General features: G+C 53.0%; 1 protein-coding gene and 1 long non-coding RNA gene across 8 annotated transcripts; both read right to left on the reverse strand.

Moving 5' to 3' along the window:
* Window positions 1–6,098: 6,098 nt before the first annotated feature.
* LOC116958538 (serine/arginine-rich splicing factor 3-like) lies at window positions 6,099–21,438 on the reverse strand. 3 transcript variants are annotated; one of them, XM_032981196.2, is made up of 4 exons: window positions 21,067–21,192; window positions 17,122–17,381; window positions 14,880–15,026; window positions 6,099–6,274 (listed from the first exon to the last, which is right to left on the reverse strand). In XM_032981196.2, exons 1-4 carry the CDS (start codon window positions 21,154–21,156, stop codon window positions 6,139–6,141), a joined length of 633 nt encoding a protein of 210 aa, XP_032837087.1. In that variant the 5' UTR covers window positions 21,157–21,192; the 3' UTR covers window positions 6,099–6,138. The 3 variants fall into 3 exon arrangements, with proteins under 3 accessions (XP_032837087.1, XP_032837084.1, XP_032837086.1); XM_032981193.2 differs by having other exon boundaries at window positions 6,104–6,274; window positions 17,170–17,381; window positions 21,067–21,435; XM_032981195.2 differs by lacking the exon at window positions 6,099–6,274 and adding an exon at window positions 9,560–10,555 and having other exon boundaries at window positions 21,067–21,438.
* LOC142923949 (uncharacterized) lies at window positions 10,562–14,873 on the reverse strand. Of its 5 annotated transcripts, none has more exons than XR_012941028.1 (3): window positions 12,260–14,873; window positions 12,141–12,185; window positions 10,562–12,108 (listed from the first exon to the last, which is right to left on the reverse strand). It is a non-coding gene; the product is annotated as an uncharacterized LOC142923949 (long non-coding RNA). The 5 variants fall into 5 exon arrangements; XR_012941026.1 differs by having other exon boundaries at window positions 10,562–11,971; window positions 12,013–12,085; window positions 12,141–14,873; XR_012941027.1 differs by having other exon boundaries at window positions 10,562–11,872; window positions 12,013–12,062; window positions 12,136–14,873.
* Window positions 21,439–22,132: the final 694 nt, after the last annotated feature.

The following is a 22,132-nucleotide window of genomic DNA, read 5'->3' on the forward strand; positions in this document are numbered from 1 at the left end:
GTGTACTGTGTGTGTACTGTGTGTGTACTGTGTGTGTTGTGTGTACTGTGTGTGTTAGTGTGTACTGTGTGTGTTTTGTGTGTGTACTGTGTGTGTGTGTACTGTGTGTTGTGTGTACTGTGTGTGTACTGTGTGTGTACTGTGTGTACTGAAGGATTTCCCCTCCCACCCGGGACCCTACACAAATGCTCAGCAAATCTGAAAACCTGTTCCTGGGGGGTCGGAGATTGGATCACCGTTCTTCCCCCCCCCCCAATGGCATTAACGTGTGGCGCTTGCAGGTAACTTTTTTAATGGAATTTAAGAGCGATTCGTGATCGCGGGCCATTGAGGCGAGCTGCATCTCCTCAGCAACCCGCGACCACCACCCTTCCTTGCAGCGCCTCACGGCTTTCCGAACACTACGAGATCTCCTTTGCCAGTAGCAAGATATAGCAATAGGTTTTTACCCTTTTAACTGGCACCAAAACTGACACCTTTATACAAGGGGATCATGTTTGCAATAACCACAACACAAGCAGTCAAAAATACAAACAAAAAGAGACAACTCTGATAATAATATTGGCACCGTCCTTGAATTTCATTGGGCCACACAAAAGACGGCTTTTCTTAGAGCCCTTAGTCTCTCCGCTGGTGTTGGACCAGATGACGCCGTAAGGCGTACAACTCAAAAAACAGCGCACCATCAGAGTATTGAGAGCTCGGGGAAAGCCTTTACATTATGAGACCTCCTTTGCCAGTAGCAAGATATATCAATAGTTTTTTACCCTTTTATCTGGCACCAAAACTGACACCTTTATACAAGGCGATCGTGTTTGCAATAACCACAACACAAGCAGTCAAAAATACAAACAAAAAGAGACAACTCTGATAATAATATTGGCACCGTCCTTGAATTTCATTGGTCCACACCAGAGACGGCTTTTCTTAGAGCCCTTTAGTCTCTCCGCTGGTGTTGGACCAGATGACGCCATAAGGCGTACAACTTTAAAAAACAGCGCACCATCAGAGTATTGAGACCTCGGGGTAAGCCACTTACATTATGAGACCTCCTTTGCCAGTAGCAAGACATATCAATAGGTTTTTACCTTTTTATCTGGCACCAAAACTGACACCTTTATACAAGCCGATCGTGTTTGCAATAACCACAACACAAGCAGTCAAAAATGCAAACAAAAAGAGACAACTCTGATAATGATATTGGCACCGTCCTTGAATTTGATTGGTCCACTGGTGTTGGACCAGATGACGCCAAAAGGCGTCCTGAACTTCCTGAGCGTAGGCTGCGGTAAGCCTCCTCATTCTCCGACGTGGGATGCGGTTGACCAGGGTTGAGGAACCTTTTTTTTGGCAAGGGCCATTTGGATATTTATATAACGTCATTCGCGGGCCATGCAAAATGATCAACTTTAAAATCAGCTCCCGTTATATTTGGTCAGACATTTCATTAACTCGCCCCCCGTAATGCGATGGGCTGTAACTGCTTCTCTTTGGCGAGGGGTGGTCATGATGTTAGCCGGGTATTGACGATGTTGTTGCTGCTACTCGCGACTGCTCTTCCAGGTTTTGCTCCTAGATTTATCGAATTTCGAGTCCCGCCTGCGCTTGCGTTGCCAGGGCCAGACTCGATGATTTCGAGGGCCGTACGTTCCGCACCCCTGCTGTAGACGATGACAGTGGGCCTGTCGCTTTTTCTCAGCCAGCCTGAACACCTCCTCTGTCAGCCAGGGTCTCTGGGGAGGTCTGGACCGCGTACCCAAAGCAGCCATTGCAGCTGCATGAGTCACAGTCCTAAACCTCGCCCATTTACCCTCGACATCAGGAGGAGCGGGGGTCGATGCCAACCCCCAGCCGCAAGCGGTGATTAAATTCTCGCTTGCAACTTCCATCAGCTAGCCGAGACCAGGCCACCTTCGGTGAGAACGGGGTCCTGGGTGTACACCCAGATCCACCACCGGAGTGGAAGAATGGCAGGCGCATCTTACAGATGGCTAGTCGATGGTCAGTGGGCAGATCAGCTCCATGGTAGGTCCTGGTGTCAAGGACATGGGCCCGCATCAGCTGTTCCGTCACCATGTAGTCTAGCAGCTGTTCTTGCTTGGGCCTGGCATGCATCCACGATGTGGTGTTGATGCGCCGATGCCTGAACAGCGTGTTGGTAATTACAAGCCCATAGGCTGCACAAAAATCTAGCAGCCTCCTACCGCTGTTATTGAGCTAATCTGGCCCATGCCTTCCAATCACTCAAGACCAGGTGCCAGCATCATGACCAACTCGGGTATTGAAGTCACCCAACAAGACGACTATCCCGAGGGGCCACTTTAGCCAGCACCTGACAGGTCACATAGAAAGCATCTGACTCATCAGCCTTGCCTGCATCCCTCCAAGGATGTTCGTCTTAGGTGAGGGCATAAGTAACCACGACCACCATTCCTCGCCTCCGGTTGATGGGAAGGCGAGCCCAAAGTAGCCTGGGGCTTACAGCTTCCCACACCTCACCGCCACGTTCCCACACCCCCTTCATTTTAAGAGCCAATCCCTGTTGTTTGGCAGTCTCCTGCCCCGAGTAGAGCCAGAGACCTTCCACCTGACCTCCTGAATGTCAGAGATCCAGGCGTTACCGGTCCAGCTCCCGACTGTGGCAGCCTCTCCTCAGCAGTGAGCATTCGGACATTCCACGTGGTTTTGTTGTTTCCGGAAGAGCCCCGAGGGTTAAAGATTCAATATCCTGGCTCCACCAAATGGGGGTTTGGCCAGGAGACGTCATAGACGCCTGGTCCCTGGCACAAGGTTAATGTTTTACCTCGTGGTTTCGTGATAATTGAAGATGGGAGGCCCCCATTTGGCCACTGTGGTGGTTACAAACTCCATGAGGGGATTTGTCAATCTAAATTGGCCCTCCCCCCCCATGGCACTGCCCACCAAAAGCGTTGCCATCCGGCACCACAAGTAGGTAGGGGGTTCAAACTTGATTCGGAGCTTTCGTGACTGCAGGAATTTACTCTTTGAGCTTTTGGTGAAGTCACAGAAAGAAAATAAATTAAACAGAATACGCCGTTACGATTGCAAGACGCACAATCGTCAACACCAGCGGAGAGACTAAAGGGCTCTAAGAAAAGCTGTCTCGGGTGTGGACCAATCAAATTCAAGGAGTGCCGTGCCAATATCATTATCAGTTCTTTTGTTTGCAGTTTGGACTGCTTGTGCTGTGGTCATTGCAGACATGATGCCTTGAATAAAGGTGTCAGTTTTTTTGCGCCAGTTAAAAGCGTAAAAACCTATTACGAAACCGAGCGAACTTAGAAATGCAATGCAATCCAACGCAAGGGGTCGCCAAAACACAACAGTCCGGCACCTCATCCGGCCCATTACGTTTCTTCCAAAGGTCGCCAAATCCTGAGCCGGAAACAGACGCGGAGGACGCGGACGCACGATCAGAGCCCACAGCACAACAGAGACGCAGATGTCCGTTGTTATTTTTATTTCTCCTCCGGCAACACGAGGGGAGAGCCCCGCCACCCCCCCTCCGGTGAAGCACCGTAACCACCGCCACCACCACCACCACAACCACCATTACCACCACAACCACCATTACCACCACCACCACCATTACCACCACAACCACCATTACCACCACAACCACCACAACCACCACTACCACCACAACCACCATTACCACCACAACCACCACAACCACCATTACCACCACAACCACCATTACCACCACAACCACCATTACCACCACAACCACCATTACCACCATTACCACCATTACCACCACAACCACCATTACCACCACAACCACCATTACCACCACAACCACCATTACCACCACAACCACCATTACCACCACAACCACCATTACCACCACAACCACCATTACCACCACAACCACCATTACCACCACAACCACCACTACCACCACAACCACCACTACCACCACAACCACCACTACCACCACAACCACCATTACCACCATTACCACCATTACCACCACAACCACCATTACCACCATTACCACCACAACCACCATTACCACCACAACCACCATTACCACCACAACCACCATTACCACCACAACCACCATTACCACCACAACCACCATTACCACCACAACCACCATTACCACCACAACCACCATTACCACCACCACAAGCACCATTACCACCACCACAACCACCACCACCGCAGCAGCAGCAGCAGACAAACACACAGGGAGGGGGAGGAAACCCTCGTTACTTCGGCATTTGACGAATTAGTAAATTGGCGATTGGCTGCCGACGACACTGGTGGGGAGGGGGAGGAGGGGAATTACCGGGCAGGCCGAACCTCATGGGAGAACCTCTCCCCTCCCCTCCCCACCACCACCACCACCACCCTCCCCCACCCACAGCTCCACGTCAACCCGGCGTCCCACCCATCGCTCGACACGCCACGCTCGAGAAGAGAGAGGGGAGGGGGGGGGAGGGGGGAGGGGAGGGATACCCCGAGAGGACAACGCGAGCCAACGGGGTGGGGTGGGGGCCCGGCCTCAACGTCGTGGGGTGAGGTGGAGGCGCAGAATTTTTTGTTAAAACGTGGGGGGACAAATCGCCCCCCCCCGCCCCCGCCCCCGCCCGCTCCATGTTCACCCGACGCCGCTAAATCGGCCGGTCGCCAGCCTCGAGGGGGACACGTGGCGGGGGGGGAGGGGGCGGGGGGGGAGGGGAGGGGGCGGGGGGTGAGGGGAGGGGGGCGGGGGGGTAGGCCTCAACTTTTTAAAACGTGGGGGAACCCCCAAGGGGGGGGGGAGGGGAGGGGGAGGAGGTTTTGCCGCTGCTTAAAACCGCACGGAGCGATGTCAACTCCGCTGGGCAAGGGGGGGGGGTGAGGGAGGGGTTCCGATGCCTTTCACGGTGGTTGTTGTTGGTCCCGGTGGTGGTGCCGGTGGTGGTGCCGGTGGTGGTGCCGGTGGTGGTGCCGGTGGTGGTGCCGGTGGTGGTGCCGGTGGTGGTGCCGGTGGTGGTGCCGGTGGTGGTGCCCGCTCCACTCTGGAGGCCGCTCTCTCCTCCCCCCCCACCGCCCGCCCGCCACACCCATCGGTCGCGAGGGACGACCACAACACCGATGGTGACATCGGTGGTGATGGTGACATCGATGGTGACATCGATGGTGATGGTGACATCGATGGTGGTGACGATGGTGGCGACGATGGTGGCGACGATGGTGGCGACGATAACGATGGTGACAATGATGACGATGACGCTGGTGAAGATGACATCGATGGTGACGATGACGATGGTGACATCGACGGTGGTGACGATGGTGGTGACGATGGTGGTGACATCGATGGTGATAACAATGGTGACAATGATGACGATGGTGACGACGACAATGACAATACAAAAACAATAGTTGAAGGCTCCAGACGGCATCTCTTCTACGCCATGAGTGGCTCGGCGAGTATCCGAGCAGAGGAGGAGGAGGGGGTGGTCGTGTTTATGTTCGACAAAAAAAAACACAAAAAAACTTTTAAAAAAAAATCCAATCCCTGGCAGACGTGAGAACGGCTCGCAGGGGGGTCCTGGGGAGCCGTCTCACCCCCACCGCCAGTCCCTCTTCATCCCACATCGCTATCCCAATCTCCACCCTACAATCAACCATACCCATACCCATCTCCCTACCCATACCCATCTCCCTACCCATACCCATCTCCCTACCCATACCCATCTCCCTACCCATCTCCCTACCCATCTCTCCCCCTACACCATCACCCCCCTACACCATCCCTCCCACTACACCATCTCCCCCTACACCATCTCCCCCTACACCATCCCCCCCCTACACCATCTCCCCCTACACAATCTCCCCCTACACAATCGCCCCTTACACAATCGCCCCCTACACAATCTCCCCCTACACCATCTCCCCCTACACCATCCCGCTACACCATCCCCCCCCCTACACAATCCCCCCCCCTACACAATCCCCCCCCTACACAATCCCGCTACACCATCTCCCCACCACCATCCCCCCCCCTACACCATCTCCCCACCACCATCTCACCCCCCCCCCCCATTTTCCCCCCCACCCACCTCCCCCCCACTACCCTCCCCCAACCACCATCTCAACCCCCCCCCTCACTACCCCCCCCCCTCCCTAGCTGCGGGAGCGCGAGCGGCCATTGTCGGCACGTGCCGAGGAGGAGGAGGGGCCCCCCCCGACGGAGCTGCCGGCCCCCCTCTTGACGGGGCCCGGGGAGCGAGAACCGGTACGGCTCACGCGGCGAGGACTCCTACACACGGGGAGAGAGACACGGGGGGAGAGACACGGGGGGAGAGAGACACGGGGGAGAGAGACACACGGGGAGAGAGACACGGGGGGAGAGAGACACGGGGGGAGAGACACGGGGGGAGAGAGACACGGGGAGAGAGACACGGGGGGAGAGAGACACGGGGGGAGAGACACGGGGGGAGAGACACGGGGGGAGAGACACGGGGGGGAGAGAGACACGGGGGGGGAGAGACACGGGGGGGGAGAGACACGGGGGGGGGGGAGACACGGGGGGGGGAAGACACGGGGGGAGACACGGGGGGAGAGACACGGGGGGAGAGACACGGGGGGAGAGACACGGGGGGAGAGACACGGGGGGAGAGAGACACGGGGGGGAGAGACACGGGGGGGAGAGACACGGGGGGGAGAGACACGGGGGGGAGAGACACGGAGGGGAGAGACACGGGCGGAGAGACACGGGGGGAGAGACACGGTGGGAGAGACACGGGGGGGGAGAGACACGGGGAGAGAGACACGGGGGGAGAGACACACGGGGGGAGAGACACACGGGGGGAGAGACACGGGGGGAGAGACACGGGGGGAGAGACACGGGGGGAGAGACACGGGGGGAGAGACACGGGGGGAGAGACACACGGGGCGGAGAGAGATGCCCCGACGCAGACACACAAGAGACGGCACACACGACAGAGACACAGACAGACAGAGACAGAGAGAGAGGGGGCGGAGAGACAGTGGGGTCAGTCGTTGCCGTTCGCACCACGAGGCCACAACAACAACAACAACAACACCCCCCCACCCCCAAACGCCAAATCCGGGCCAGGCAGTCACCATCCTGTTGCCCCGGTGAAACGTCTCGACCAACTCGGTTCAAGCAGTCCGTTAAAAAGATTCGCTGCCCTGTGTTCGACCGGCCAAGGGGGGGCCCCCGACTCAACACGAGCTGCCCGGCCGCACGCATTGGTGGCAAGCTGCTCAAGCGAGGGCGGCCGACAGCTGAAACCACCCCCACCCCCCCTCTCTAAAAAAAGCGTCGGGGTGACGTCGATTCTAAAACGTTGGGAGGAATGGGGGGCGGGGGGGGGCAGGCAATTATAAAACAAACCGGATGACGACCCCCCCCGGCAAAATCTACGCGGTGACCACCAACGGGGAGAGGGGGGGGGAGGAGGAGAGTGAGCGACGACATCGCACAAACTCCAAACGCAGGGGGATCGGGATGGAACCCGTGACGTCCTGCGCACCGGGCGAGGTAAGTTAACGTCTCCCGGACATCGACAACACGTCGCAAGGCTACGTGTTGTGTGTGTGTGTGTGTGGGGGGGGCGGGGGGTCTTTGCCCCAGTGCGCCGACGTTTCGGGCGACGACCCTCCTTCACAGTCACACGCAACAAAGCAGGCCCGCAGGGTTCAGCCGCTCCCCCTCGGTTATCCGAGGTTTCGCACGCACAAGCGCCCGTCACTCGGCCACACTCGGGTCATCCACAGGCCCACGTGATTCGCTCGCTCGCTCAATCAATCACCCGCACTCGCTCTGGCCCCACCCACACTCGCTCTGGCCCCACCCACACTCGCTCTGGCCCCACCCCCACTCTCTCTGCCCCACCCCCACTCGCTCTGGCTCCACCCACTCTCTAGCCCCACCCACCCACCCACCCCCACCAGTAACCTGGGTTAACTCCAGCTGCCCGTTACCTTGGCACGGACAGTCGTAAGGGCAGACTGAGGTGGTGGTTGATGGGCGGGTGTGTAGGTAGGTAGGTAGCAAGGTAGGTGTAGCAAGGTAGGTGGCGTAGACTGGCGGTCGAATTGCCGACTGGTCAGTCGAGTGGTAGGCCGGGTGGTAGACCGGATGGTAGGCTCGGTGGTAGGCTGGGTGGTAGGCTGGGTGGTAGGCTGGATGGTAGGCTGGATGGTAGGCTGGATGGTAGGCTGGGTGGTAGGCTGGGTGGTAGGCTGGGTGGTAGGCTGGATGGTAGGCTGGATGGTAGGCTGGGTGGTAGGCTGGGTGGTAGGCTGGGTGGTAGGCTGGGTGGTAGGCTGGGTGGTAGGCTGGATGGTAGGCTGGATGGTAGGCTGGATGGTAGGCTGGATGGTAGGCTGGGTGGTAGGCTGGGTGGTAGGCTGGGTGGTAGGCTGGGTGGTAGGCTGGATGGTAGGCTGGATGGTAGGCTGGGTGGTAGGCTGGGTGGTAGGCTGGGTGGTAGGCTGGATGGTAGGCTTTGTAGCTAGATGGTAGGCTGAGTGACTGGATGGAAGGATGGGTAGCTGGATGGTAGGCTGGGTCGCTGGATGGTAGGCAGGGTAGCTGGGTGACTGGATGGTAGGCTGGGTCGCTGAATGGTAGGCTGGGTGGCTGGATGGTAGGCTGGGTGGCTGGATGGTAGGCTGGGTGGCTGGATGGTAGGCTGGGTGGCTGGATGGTAGGCTGGGTGGCTGGATGGTAGGCTGGGTGGCTGAATGGTAGGCTGGGTGGCTGGATGGTAGGCTGGGTGGCTGGATGGTAGGCTGGTTGGCTGGATGGCAGCTGGGTGGCTGGATGGTAGGCTGGGTGGCTGGATGGTAGGCTGGGTGGCTGGATGGTAGGCTGGGTCGCTGGATGGTAGGCTGGGTGGCTGGATGGTAGGCTGGGTGGCTGGATGGTAGGCTGGGTGGCTGGATGGTAGGCTGGGTGGCTGGATGGTAGACTGGTTGGCTGGATGGTAGGCTGGGTGGCTGGATGGTAGGCTGGGTGGCTGGATGGTAGACTGGTTGGCTGGATGGTAGGCTGGTTGGCTGGATGGTAGCTGGGTGGCTGGATGGTAGACTGGTTGGCTGGATGGTAGGCTGGGTGGCTGGATGGTAGGCTGGGTGGCTGGATGGTAGGCTGGGTGGCTGGATGGTAGACTGGTTGGCTGGATGGTAGGCTGGTTGGCTGGATGGTAGACTGGTTGGCTGGATGGTAGGCTGGGTGGCTGGATGGTAGACTGGTTGGCTGGATGGTAGGCTGGTTGGCTGGATGGTAGGCTGGTTGGCTGGATGGTAGGCTGGGTGGCTGGATGGTAGCTGGGTGGCTGGATGGTAGGCTTGTTGGCTGGCCGAGTGGCTAGTTGGCAGGGTAGCCGAGTCGGTAGCTGGATGGCTGGTTAGTTGGTCGGCCAGAGTGGCTTGCGAAGCTGAACAGCCCAGATGGTTGGATGACTTAGGTGGGTTGGTGCGCAGGCCGGCAGTCAAAACTGTTGACTTGATGCCTGGGGTAGCTGGATGGTTGACTGTGTAGGTAGGCGCGCCGAAGATTGGCTGGGTCAGCCGCTAGCTGCGAGTCTGGAAGGATGGCCGAGTGGTTGAACAGCTGGAGAGCTAGATAGCTGGGTAGCTGAACAGCTGGAGAGCTAGATAGCTGGGTAGCTGAACAGCTGGAGAGCTAGATAGCTGGGTAGCTGAACAGCTGGAGAGCTAGATAGCTGGGTAGCTGAACAGCTGGAGAGCTAGATAGCTGGGTAGCTGAACAGCTGGAGAGCTATATAGCTGGGTAGCTGAACAGCTGGAGAGCTAGATAGCTGGGTAGCTGAACAGCTGGATAGCTGGGATAGTTTAACAGCTGGAGAGCTAGATAGCTGGGTAGCTGATGAGCTAAACAAGCTGGACAGAGCTAGATAGCCGGGGTGGCTGAGCAGCTGGGAAGCTGAAGAGCTGAACAAGCTGGATAGATAAATAGTTGGGTGGCTGAATAACCGGATAGCTGAACAGCTGGTCGCTGAATAGCTGGAAAGATGAATAGCTGAACAGCTGGATAGCTGAATAACCAGATAGCTGAACAGCTGGTCGCTGAATAGCTGGAAAGATGAATAGCTGAGCAGCTGGATAGCTGAATAACCAGATAGCTGAACAGCTGGTCGCTGAATAGCTGGAAAGATGAATAGCTGAACAGCTGGATAGCTAGATAGCTGGGTATCTGAACGGCTGGATAGATGAATAGTTGGGTAGCTGAATAGCTGGATAGATGAACAGCCGGGCGGCTGAACAGCTGGATAGCCGAACAGCTGGTAGCTGGGTGGCCGGATAGCCGAACAGCTGGCAGATGGCCTTGCCGACGCTCAGGCGAGCCGGGTGCAGAGGCCGAGTTGTTGACATCGTGGACGGCCTTGGCTGGTTGGCAAGCGGCCGCTTAGCTAGCCGGTTAGCCGCTGCCGGTTAGCTGGCAAGCCACGCTTGGCTAGCGAGACGGCTAGACGGGGGAGATAAGGCGGGCGCCGGGATAGGCGTCTACGGTGGCTGGAAAGCCGAGAGAAGCCAGACACCATTTCTGGTGAAACGACATCGAACACAGGGACAAGGGTCACGCACACGCCCCACAGCACCGGGTGAGTGGGTGGCTGAGTGGGTGGGTGAGTGGGTGGGTGAGTGGGTGGGTGGGTGGGTGAGTGAGTGGGTGGGTGAGTGGGTGGGTGAGTGGGCGTGCGAGTGAGTGAGCGTGCGAGTGAATCTGCGTGCGAGTGAATCTAGCGTGCGAGTGAATCTAGCGTGCGAGTGAATCTAGCGTGCGAGTGAATCTGCGTGCGAGTGAATCTGCGTGCGAGTGAATCTGCGTGCGAGTGAATCTGCGTGCGAGTGAATCTGCGTGCGAGTGAATCTGCGTGCGAGTGAATCTGCGTGCGAGTGAATCTGCGTGCGAGCGAGTGAGCGTGCGCGAGTGAACAAGTCAGTGATCACACACAAGACACGCGCGCTCGCACACTATGAACACATCTGACCTGGGTTCAACTCCTGGGGTTACCGCCACAGTTCAGACGTTTCAAGCAATGCACCTGAACCAGTTGATGGGTACCGTTCATGCATCATACAGTTATCTGAGCGTCTGTGTCCCCACGTGTGCCCCCCCCAGTGTCTCTGCGTGTCCTCGGGTGTCTCCAAAGGTCTGCCCGTCCCTCCGTATCTATGAAATTGCCTCACCAAGTATCTCCGAGTGTCTACGAATCTCAAGCGCATATCTGCGTGTCTGTACAGGCGACCGCCACACCTACGACCCAACTGGCTCCTGGGTGACAGCCCTAAGTCGAGCCACTGTCAGTCGTAAGCCCTCATCTGTCATTGGGCGCAACGTTGCAAAATCGGGAGCTCTCGATTTTATATACTATACACTACACTACCTTACAACTATACACTACCCTACCTTACAACTATACACTACCCTACCTTACAACTATACACTACCCTACCTTACAACTATACACTACCCTACCTTACAACTATACACTACCCTACAACTATACACACCACACACCCTACCTTACAACTATACACTACCCTACCTTACAACTATACACTACCCTACCCTACAACTTATACACTACACACCTTACCTTACAACTATACACTACCCTACCTTACAACTATACACTACACACCCTACCTTACAACTATACACTACCCTACAACTATACACTACACACACTACCTTACAACTATACACTACCCTACCTTACAACTATACACTACACACCCTACCTTACAACTATACACTACCCTACAACTATACACTATACACTACCCTACAACTATACACTACACACCCTACCTTACAACTATACACTACCTTACAACTATACACTACACACCCTACCTTACAACTATACACTACCTTACAACTATACACTACACACCCTACCTTACAACTATACACTACACACCCTACCCTACAACTATACACTACACACACTACCTTACAACTATACACTACCCTACCTTACAACTATACACTACCTTACAACTATACACTACACACCCTACCCTACAACTATACACTACCCTACCTTACAACTATACACTACCCTACCTTACAACTATACACTACCCTACCTTACAACTATACACTACACTCCCTACCCTACAACTATACACTACACACCCTACCTTACAACTATACACTACCCTACCTTACAACTATACACTACCCTACCTTACAACTATACACTACCCTACCTTACAACTATACACTACCCTACCTTACAACTATACACTACACCCCCTACCTTACAACTATACACTACCCTACAACTATACACTACACACCCTACCTTACCACTATACACTACACACCCTACCTTACAACTATACACTGCCCTACCTTACAACTATACACTACCCTACCTTACAACTATACACTACCCTACCTTACAACTATACACCACCCTACCTTACAACTACACACACCACACACCCTACCTTACAAACGTACACTACGCACTACTGTACACCACACTAGACACTTTAACCCATCTACGTGACTTTACCGAAAGGCCCAAGAATATAAAACTACACCACGAGATATTACACTGGACCAGGGGTCACCAAACTTTTTTTTTTTAACAGTGGGCCGGATAACTGAAAGAATGACGAGCACGGGCCGCGCAAATAAATAAATAAATATTTAATGGAGCGTCGGACCTGTGGCGACAGCTGGAAAATCTGGGGGCGGGAAAGATGCGCGTTTGTGTGTGTGTTGCCATGGAGACCATGGTGACGTCAGAGCGTAGGCGGAGCTACCGCGAGCCGGGGGGGGAAGTACTTTGGCTGGCGCAAACATTACAATGAACAAGAACATCTAGATACAACCATTTAAAATGGCAAAATTCAAGGGACACAGCAGTCAGGAGGTCTCCGCACGCGTGAAGACCTCCCAGCGTTCTAAACGTTTAAATTAAAATTGCGTCACAACGCCTGGTGCCCCATAACGTTTTATCAACCAAATTCAAGTACCGTCGGCGGGCCTGATGGACCGACGTCTCGGGCCAGATTCGGCCCGCGGGGCCGTAGTTTGGTGACCCCCTGCACCGGACTATAAATTTAATTACAATACACGCTACTGTATACCGCACACTGCTGTAAAACCACCAACTACTGTACACTACACGCTACTCACTATAAGCTAAATACTACACTACTGTACACTGTGACTGTACATTGTACACTACTACTCGACTATACTACACTACTATAAACTACGAGCCTGCACATGGTATGTCTTGTGTCTTTATGTGGGTCTCCATGTATCTATGTGTGGGTCTCCATGTATCTATGTGTGGGTCTCCATGTATCTATGTGTGGGTCTCCATGTATCTATGTGTGGGTCTCCATGTATCTATGTATGGGTCTCCACGTATCTATGTGTGGGTCTCCATGTATCTATGTGTGGGTCTCCATGTATCTATGTATGGGTCTCCATGTATCTATGTGTGGGTCTCTATGTATCTATGTGTGGGTCTCCATGTATCTATGTGTGGGTCTCCATGTATCTATGTATGGGTCTCCATGTATCTATGTGTGGGTCTCCATGTATCTATGCGTGGGTCTCCATGTATCTATGTGTGGGTCTCCATGTATCTATGTGTGGGTCTCCATGTATCTATGTGTGGGTCTCCATGTATCTATGTATGGGTCTCCATGTATGGGTCTCCATGTATCTATGTGTGGGTCTCCATGTATCTATGCATGGGTCTCCATGTATCTATGCATGGGTCTCCATGTATCTATGCGTGGGTCTCCATGTATCTATGTGTGGGTCTCCATGTATCTATGTGTGGGTCTCCATGTATCTATGTGTGGGTCTCCATGTATCTATGTGTGGGTCTCCATGTATCTATGTATGGGTCTCCATGTATGGGTCTCCATGTATCTATGTGTGGGTCTCCATGTATCTATGTGTGGGTCTCCATGTATCTATGTGTGGGTCTCCATGTATCTATGTGTGGGTCTCCATGTGTGGGTCTCCATGTATCTATGTGTGGGTCTCCATGTATCTATGTGTGGGTCTCCATGTATCTATGTGTGGGTCTCCATGTATCTATGTGTGGGTCTCCATGTATCTATGTGTGGGTCTCCATGTATCTATGTGTGGGTCTCCATGTATCTATGTGTGGGTCTCCATGTATCTATGTGTGGGTCTCCATGTATCTATGTATGGGTCTCCATGTATCTATGTGTGGGTCTCCATGTATCTATGTATGGGTCTCCATGTATCTATGTGTGGGTCTCCATGTATCTATGTGTGGGTCTCCATGTATCTATGTGTGGGTCTCCATGTATCTATGTATGGGTCTCCATGTATCTATGGGTCTCCATGTATCTATGGGTCTCCATGTATCTATGGGTCTCCATGTAAGGGTCTCCATGTATCTATGTATGGGTCTCCATGTATCTATGTGTGGGTCTCCATGTATCTATGTGTGGGTCTCCATGTATCTATGTGTGGGTCTCCATGTATCTATGTGTGGGTCTCCATGTATCTATGTGTGGGTCTCCATGTATCTATGTGTGGGTCTCCATGTATCTATGTATGGGTCTCCATGTATCTATGTATGGGTCTTCATGTATCTATGTATGGGTCTCCATGTATGGGTCTCCATGTATCTATGTATGGGTCTTCATGTATCTATGTGTGGGTCTCCATGTATCTATGTGTGGGTCTCCATGTATCTATGTATGGGTCTCTATGTGTGGGTCTCCATGTATCTATGTGTGGGTCTCCATGTATCTATGTGTGGGTCTCTCTATACATGCATCTGTCCCTGTGCATGCGTCTTGTCCCTGTGCATGCGTCTGTCTCGGGCGTCTATCTGCGAGCGTCTCACCGGCTGCGGCTGAGGCTGCGGCGTCTCCGTGACGGGGAGACGGGGGAGCGTCGCCGTGGCGACACCGAGGAGCGTCGCCGTGGAGACGGAGAGCGGCGCGGGGAGCGGCGCGGAGACGGAGAGCGGCGACGGCCCCCATAGTCAGAGCTGGGGGGGGGGGGAGAGGTGGGGGAAGGGGGGGGGAAGGGGGGAGGGAGGAGGGGGAAGAGACAAGATTAGAAGGTACACAGCGAGAGGGGCGGGTGGCTGGCTGAATGGGAAACAGCACTAGCCACTCACTGCTGTCACACAACCACACACACACACGGACCCACAAACCCCACACACACACACGGACCCACAAACCCCACACACACACGGACCCACAAACCCCACACACACACACACGGACCCACAAACCCCACACACACACACACAGACCCACAAACCCCACACACACACACCCACAAACCCCACACACACACACGGACCCACAAACCCCACACACACACACACACGGACCCACAAACCCCACACACACACACACACGGACCCACAAACCCCACACACACACACACACGGACCCACAAACCCCACACACACACACGGACCCACAAACCCCACACACACACGGACCCACAAACCCCACACACACACGGACCCACAAACCCCACACACACACGGACCCACAAACCCCCCACACACACACACACGGACCCACAAACCACACACACACACGGACCCACAAACCACACACACACGGACCCACAAACCACACACACGGACCCACAAACCCACACACACGGACCCACAAACCCCACACACACACACACGGACCCACAAACCCCACACACACACACACGGACCCACAAACCCCACACACACACACACACAGACCCACAAACCCCACACACACACACACGGACCCACAAACCCCACACACACACACGGACCCACAAACCCCACACACACACACACACACGGACCCACAAACCCCACACACACACACACACGGACCCACAAACCCCACACACACACACACACGGACCCACAAACCTCACGCACACACACACGGACCCACAAACCCCACGCACACACACACGGACCCACAAACCCCACGCACACACACACGGACCCACAAACCCCACGCACACACACACGGACCCACAAACCCCCCACACACACACACGGACCCACAAACCCCACACACACACACACACGGACCCACAAACCCCACACACACACACACACAGACCCACAAACCCCACACACACACACGGACCCACAAACCCCACACACACACACGGACCCACAAACCCCACACACACACACGGACCCACAAACCCCACACACACACGGACCCACAAACCACACACACACACGGACCCACAAACCACACACACGGACCCACAAACCACACACACGGACCCACAAACCACACACACACGGACCCACAAACCACACACACACACACGGACCCACAAACCACACACACGGACCCACAAACCACACACACGGACCCACAAACCACACACACACGGACCCACAAACCACACACACACACACACACGGACCCACAAACCCCACACACGGACACGCACAACCCCACACACAACCACACACACGGACACGCACAACCCCACACACGGACACGCACAACCCCACACGGACACGCACAACCCCACACACAACCACACACACGGACACGCACAACCCCACACACAACCCCACACGGACACGCACAACCCCACACACAACCACACACACGGACACGCACAACCCCACACAACCACACGCACAACCCCACACACACCAACACGCACAACCCCACACACAACCACACGCACGGACCCACAAACCCCACACACACACGGACCCACAAACCCCCCCCACACACACACGCACAATCCCACACACACGGACAACCCCACGCACAACCCCACGCACAACCCCACACACACAACCCCACACACACAACCCCACGCACAACCACACACACACACAACCACACACAACCACACAACCCCACACACAACCCCACACACAACCCCACACACAACCCCACACACAACCCCACGCACACAACCCCACACACACAACCCCACACACACAACCCCACACACAACCCCACGCACAACCCCACACACACACACAACCCCACACACACACAACCCCACACACACACAACCCCACACACACAACCCCACACACAACGCCCACACACAACGCCCGCCCGGCCCGTCGGCCGCCGTGCAATAGTTACGTTTTACGCGAGTCTTGCGCGGCGGGTGGCGAGTGCGATGATACTGACCGCTGCCAGGGGGGGGCCGGGCCCCCAAACCTCTTCTGCCGCCGCTCCCCCGTGGACATCTCGACGCTGGCGCGGGAGCCGCAGATGAGGCGCCCGTCCAGCTCCCGGCAGGCGTCGCGGGCGTCGCGCGTGTCCTCGAACTGGACGAAGGCGAAGCCCGGCGGGTTGCGAGCCACCCACACGGAGCGCAGGGGGCCGTAGTGGCTGAACACCTGGCGGCGGGGCGGGGCGGTGAGGCAGGAGGGTGATCGAGGCCACTCGTAGCGGGGGTGGGGTGCGTGGGTCCCGACCGCCCCACAGGGTCGAAGTGGGCCAACGTCGACTCGGCCGTGCACCGCGCGACTTAAAACATTGCCCCGTAGATTCGCAGCTGCACCACAGGTTCAGCGCCGGACCACAGACTTAACCACTGCCGCCCCACCCATAGACTTCACATTTGCCGGAGGCTAGCACTACACTGCCCCCCCCCAATAAGACTCGCCAGTGCCGCTAACACGGCGCCATTCGCATGTGCCGCACCATCACTCGCGCGACAAGGGTTAAAAGGGGTGAAGTGATAATGGTTTGCATTATTATTATTTGATTACGATGGGTTTTTAATATCCCGCCGACGTTCCGAAACCCTTAACGTCGAGCCTAAGGGCCCGAAGGCCTCAAAGTTATAACGCCGTTAAAATAATTGACAAAATCTTCCGTTAACATCAATGCTGTAACAATGTACACACAACATAATCTTTCCCAAACCCGATGTATTTATAATCGAATTCGCATTTTAAACATTATGAAGCCTCGGGCCTAAAACGCTAAAGGGTGCAAATTGTAAATCGAATTATTTGACCAATTTGTTTTTAAACTAAATCCTCCTCCAACCCCCCCTCTCCCTCTATTTTAACAACCGCAAAACAAACAAACTTTTTTTAATTTAACGCGTTGTAGAGTTTAGCAAATTTCCTTCCATCGTGCGTGCGCAGCTAGTTATTTATAACTAAAGCCCTGGGGGGCTAGCCGCACACAGTAAAACATTTGAACGTCTTAAGTTGACCAAATGTTTACTATTTATCTCCAAATTTAACGCCACAACCAAACACACTAATCACCAAAAATTACCATATTATTAAAATAAACAAACTTTAAAAGATTTTGATTTAAAGCTTGCGTGACTGCTGGGATTCGTATTCTTGGTTCTTTTTATTGTTTCCCACGTAGAAGGTAAACAATATTTTTTTAAAAATTAAAATAAAAAATTGTTTTATAATAAAATTATAAAATACAATTATATTTTTATTATTTCCCTTCTACGTGACTTTACCGAAAGAACCAATAATAGATTTATTTTATGTAAGCGAATTCTTTTGTTCAACTGAAGCCTGGGCCTAGCCGCGTCGAGGTAACAATTTAATCTCATCAGTCTATTAAATATTTACCATCTCTCTCCAAATTTAACACCACAACAAATACACACTAATAACGAATCATCGCCGTGTCATTAAAACGCACAACCTTTACAAAATTTATCTTATATAAGCGAATGTGTTCGTTAACCTTGAAGCCTCGGCCTAGCCGCGCAGATTATTTTATTAAGTTAACCAAATATTTACTCCCAATTTAACGCCACAACAAAACGAACTAACCACTACTCATTGGCACGTTATTAAAATGTACAAATTTGACTAGGTTTATTTTACATGAGGGAAATCGTTTATTAATTTGAAGCCTGGGCCTAGCCGCGTCGAGTCAACAATTTAAACTCATAAGTTGATCAAATATTTAATATTTATATCCTAATCTAACGCCACAACCAAAACCCACTAATCGTCACCACTCAACTGCCGTGCCATTAAAATGTACAAACCTTGCTAATCTAATCTTATATAAGCGAATTAAGTTTATTCAATTCAAACCTAGGCCTACCCACGCAGCGGAAAATATTAAATCTCATTAACTTGACCAAATATTAACTATGTATATCCTGATTTAACGCCACAACAACAAAAATAAGATCTATAATAATTTCCATGTTATTAAAATGTACAAACTTTAATAAATTAAGCTTACGTAAGCGAATTCTTTATTCAACTATAGCCTCGGCCTAGCCACGCAGAGGAAACGTTTGAATCTCTTTAAGTTGACCAACTAATTTAATATTTATCTCCTAATTTAACGGCACAACAAAAACACACTAATCACCACGCATTCGCATGTTATTAAAATGTAAACAAATTTAGCAAGTTAATCTAATACAAGCGAATTAAGTTTATTAATTTGAAGCCTCGGCCTAGCCGCGCCCACGTAAACGTTAAACTAAAACAAACCCCTCAATTATATATACACAAAAAAATATTCCCGCCTCTTAATTTAACCCCGCAAGCAAGAACTGACGAGCAAAAACATTTGCCGCGATATTTATAATCTGCACAAGCACGTGGAACAATCCATCCACGTGTTTTGCGGAAGATTGTATTGCGATAAACTTAAGCCTGAGGGCCTTAGCCAAGCGGAGGTATTAAAACCCAATCGAACTTCTTATTTTAAAAAAAAATCTTCCCCTACCTCTTTTGCATCGTTACTCAAGAAACAACATTCTACCGACAAACTCCACACGCCAAGATGCGTCGCACGCATTTCTAAAGACGCTTATGCTTTGCTCACCACTTGGCATGTCTATATAATTATATATTTTTTGATACGCCACGCAGACGTTAATCGCGTTAAAGAATTACCTTAAAATACGTCTCAACGTACCCCTTTTTAATGACAACACAATAGCTTAAATGTTTATGTCGCGAGTAGGGGCGATGAATCATGTAAATAAGTATTTTAATTAAAGGGCTAAGTTTCAGAAAATGGACCCAGGGTCATTTTTAATTAAGATTAAAACGATTATTTTTAAATATCTTTACCAAGCGCGGTGTTGTCTATTAAATAAGCACGGAACGTGTCCGGCTTGATATTGACGCGGATAAAAACGCAGCGATAAACACACACGCACACGGAAACATCATTGCCATCCGTAAACATTAATAAATCTCGTTACTTTGTTAGCATCAAAACACCACGTGGAGTAACTATTTGCCCAACTACTGCATCTTCACACCCATTAAATAATCAACGACACCACACAGTATGCACTAACACGCCTTTGCCAAATGTAGCAATTCTTACTCATTTCAATAATTCTCTTTCGTTAAAACATTTAACGAGCCAACACGTGGAGCCATTAACGCATCGATATACTTAAAAAAACCCACACAAAGCAGGATGCACCATCCCTGCTACAAATATTATTAAATATTAATCGTCGAAGTTAGCTCGGTCACACTTTTGTAACAACATATAAACTATCTTGATTTATGTAAACACATTGCGGTCACAAGTTTCCTTAGGCCTGAGGCCTTTAGCGTATAACGCGGCCCGCTCCATCTTCAACAACAACAACGCATCGATAACTAAACCACACACAAAGTGTGCACTATGATTGCTACATATATAAACATTAATTCTAGAACACATCTTAGTTATATTTTTAACTAAATATAAACAAAGCGGTCTTCGTAGGCCTGAGGGCCCTAGCGTATAACGCGGCCCGCTCCATCTTCAACAACAACGCATCGATAACTCAACCACACACAAAGTGTGCACTGTGATTGCCACATATATAAACATTAATTCTAGAATATATCTTGATTACATTAACTAAATATAAACATAGCGGTCTTCGTAGGCCCGAGGGCCCTTAGCGTATAAACGCGGCCCGCTCCATCTTCAACAACGCATCGATAATTAAACCACACACAGACACACAACCACCAACACACATTAACGTCGTGAATAGCGAACCACCACCACAACCATCACCACCACCACCATCATCATCGTCGTCGTGTTCGTGTTCGTCACCTTCTCGAGCTCGTACTCGCTGGCGTTCGAACCGAGGTTCCCCACGTAGACCTTGCACTCAACGGGGCCATTGTCGCGTCCGAAAGACATGGCGAACGCCAAATCGTCTTCCTGCTGCTGCTGTTGTTCTTATCTCTCCTCTCTCTCCCTCTCCTCCTCCTCCCGCTAAACTCTTATCGAGTCGTGTAGCTGGCTAGCCGAGCTATCCGGCGGCGGCGGCGGCGACTGCCGTTGAAGAATAAGAAGACGAAGATTAATAAGTTCGCTGAGGGAGTGAGGAGGATGATGATGAGGATGAGAGCGCTGAGGCGATAATGGCGGCGGCCGCGAGCTCGACAAAGACGACGGAGGGGGTGTGGGGGGGAGGGGTGAGGTGAAATAAATAAATAAATCGCGAAATGGCGGGAAAGCGAAGAAGTCAAAGTGAGTTATGCCCCCGGGGCGGTGAGTGGAGCGGGGGTGATCGCGGTGGTGGTGCGCGAGGAGGGCCCCGAGGGCGTTTGGCGTTTGCGTGTTTGTTGTTGCTGTGGCGGTTGTGGGGTGGGGTTGGGTGGGGGTGGGGCACGCGACTTGTGGCGAGGGTGGGGGGGGAGCGGTTGAGGTGGGGGGCTGGCGGTTTGAATGGGGGAGGGGTTGGGGCGGGGGGGGTTGGAGTGGGCGGGGAGGGGGCGGAGCGAGGGGAGGGGTTGGGGAGTGGGGGGAGGGGTTGAGAGGGAGTGGGTGGAGTGGGGGGAGGGGTTGAGAGGGAGTGGGGGGAGTGGTAGAGAGGGGGAGGGGTAGAGAGGGAGGAGGGGGGAGTGGGGGGAGTGGGGGGAGGGGTAGAGAGGGAGGAGGGGGAGGGGTTGAGAGGGAGTGCGGGGAGGGGTAGAGAGGGAGGAGGGGTTGAGAGGGAGTGGGGGGAGTGGGGGGAGGGGTAGAGAGGGAGTGGGGGGAGGAGGGGGAGGGGTGGACTCACTTCCTTTAAATTTCGATTTAAAGCTTTCCTGACTGCAGGGATTAATATTCTTGGTTCTTTCGGTAAAGTCACGTAGAAGGGAAATAATAAAATAATAAAAATAAAAACAAT

Source organism: Petromyzon marinus, unplaced genomic scaffold, assembly GCF_048934315.1.
Source record: "Petromyzon marinus isolate PM22_M1 ecotype Great Lakes invasive population unplaced genomic scaffold, UKy_Petmar_22M1.pri1.0 PM_Scaffold_94, whole genome shotgun sequence".
In the NCBI taxonomy this organism is placed as follows: domain Eukaryota; kingdom Metazoa; phylum Chordata; class Hyperoartia; order Petromyzontiformes; family Petromyzontidae; genus Petromyzon; species Petromyzon marinus.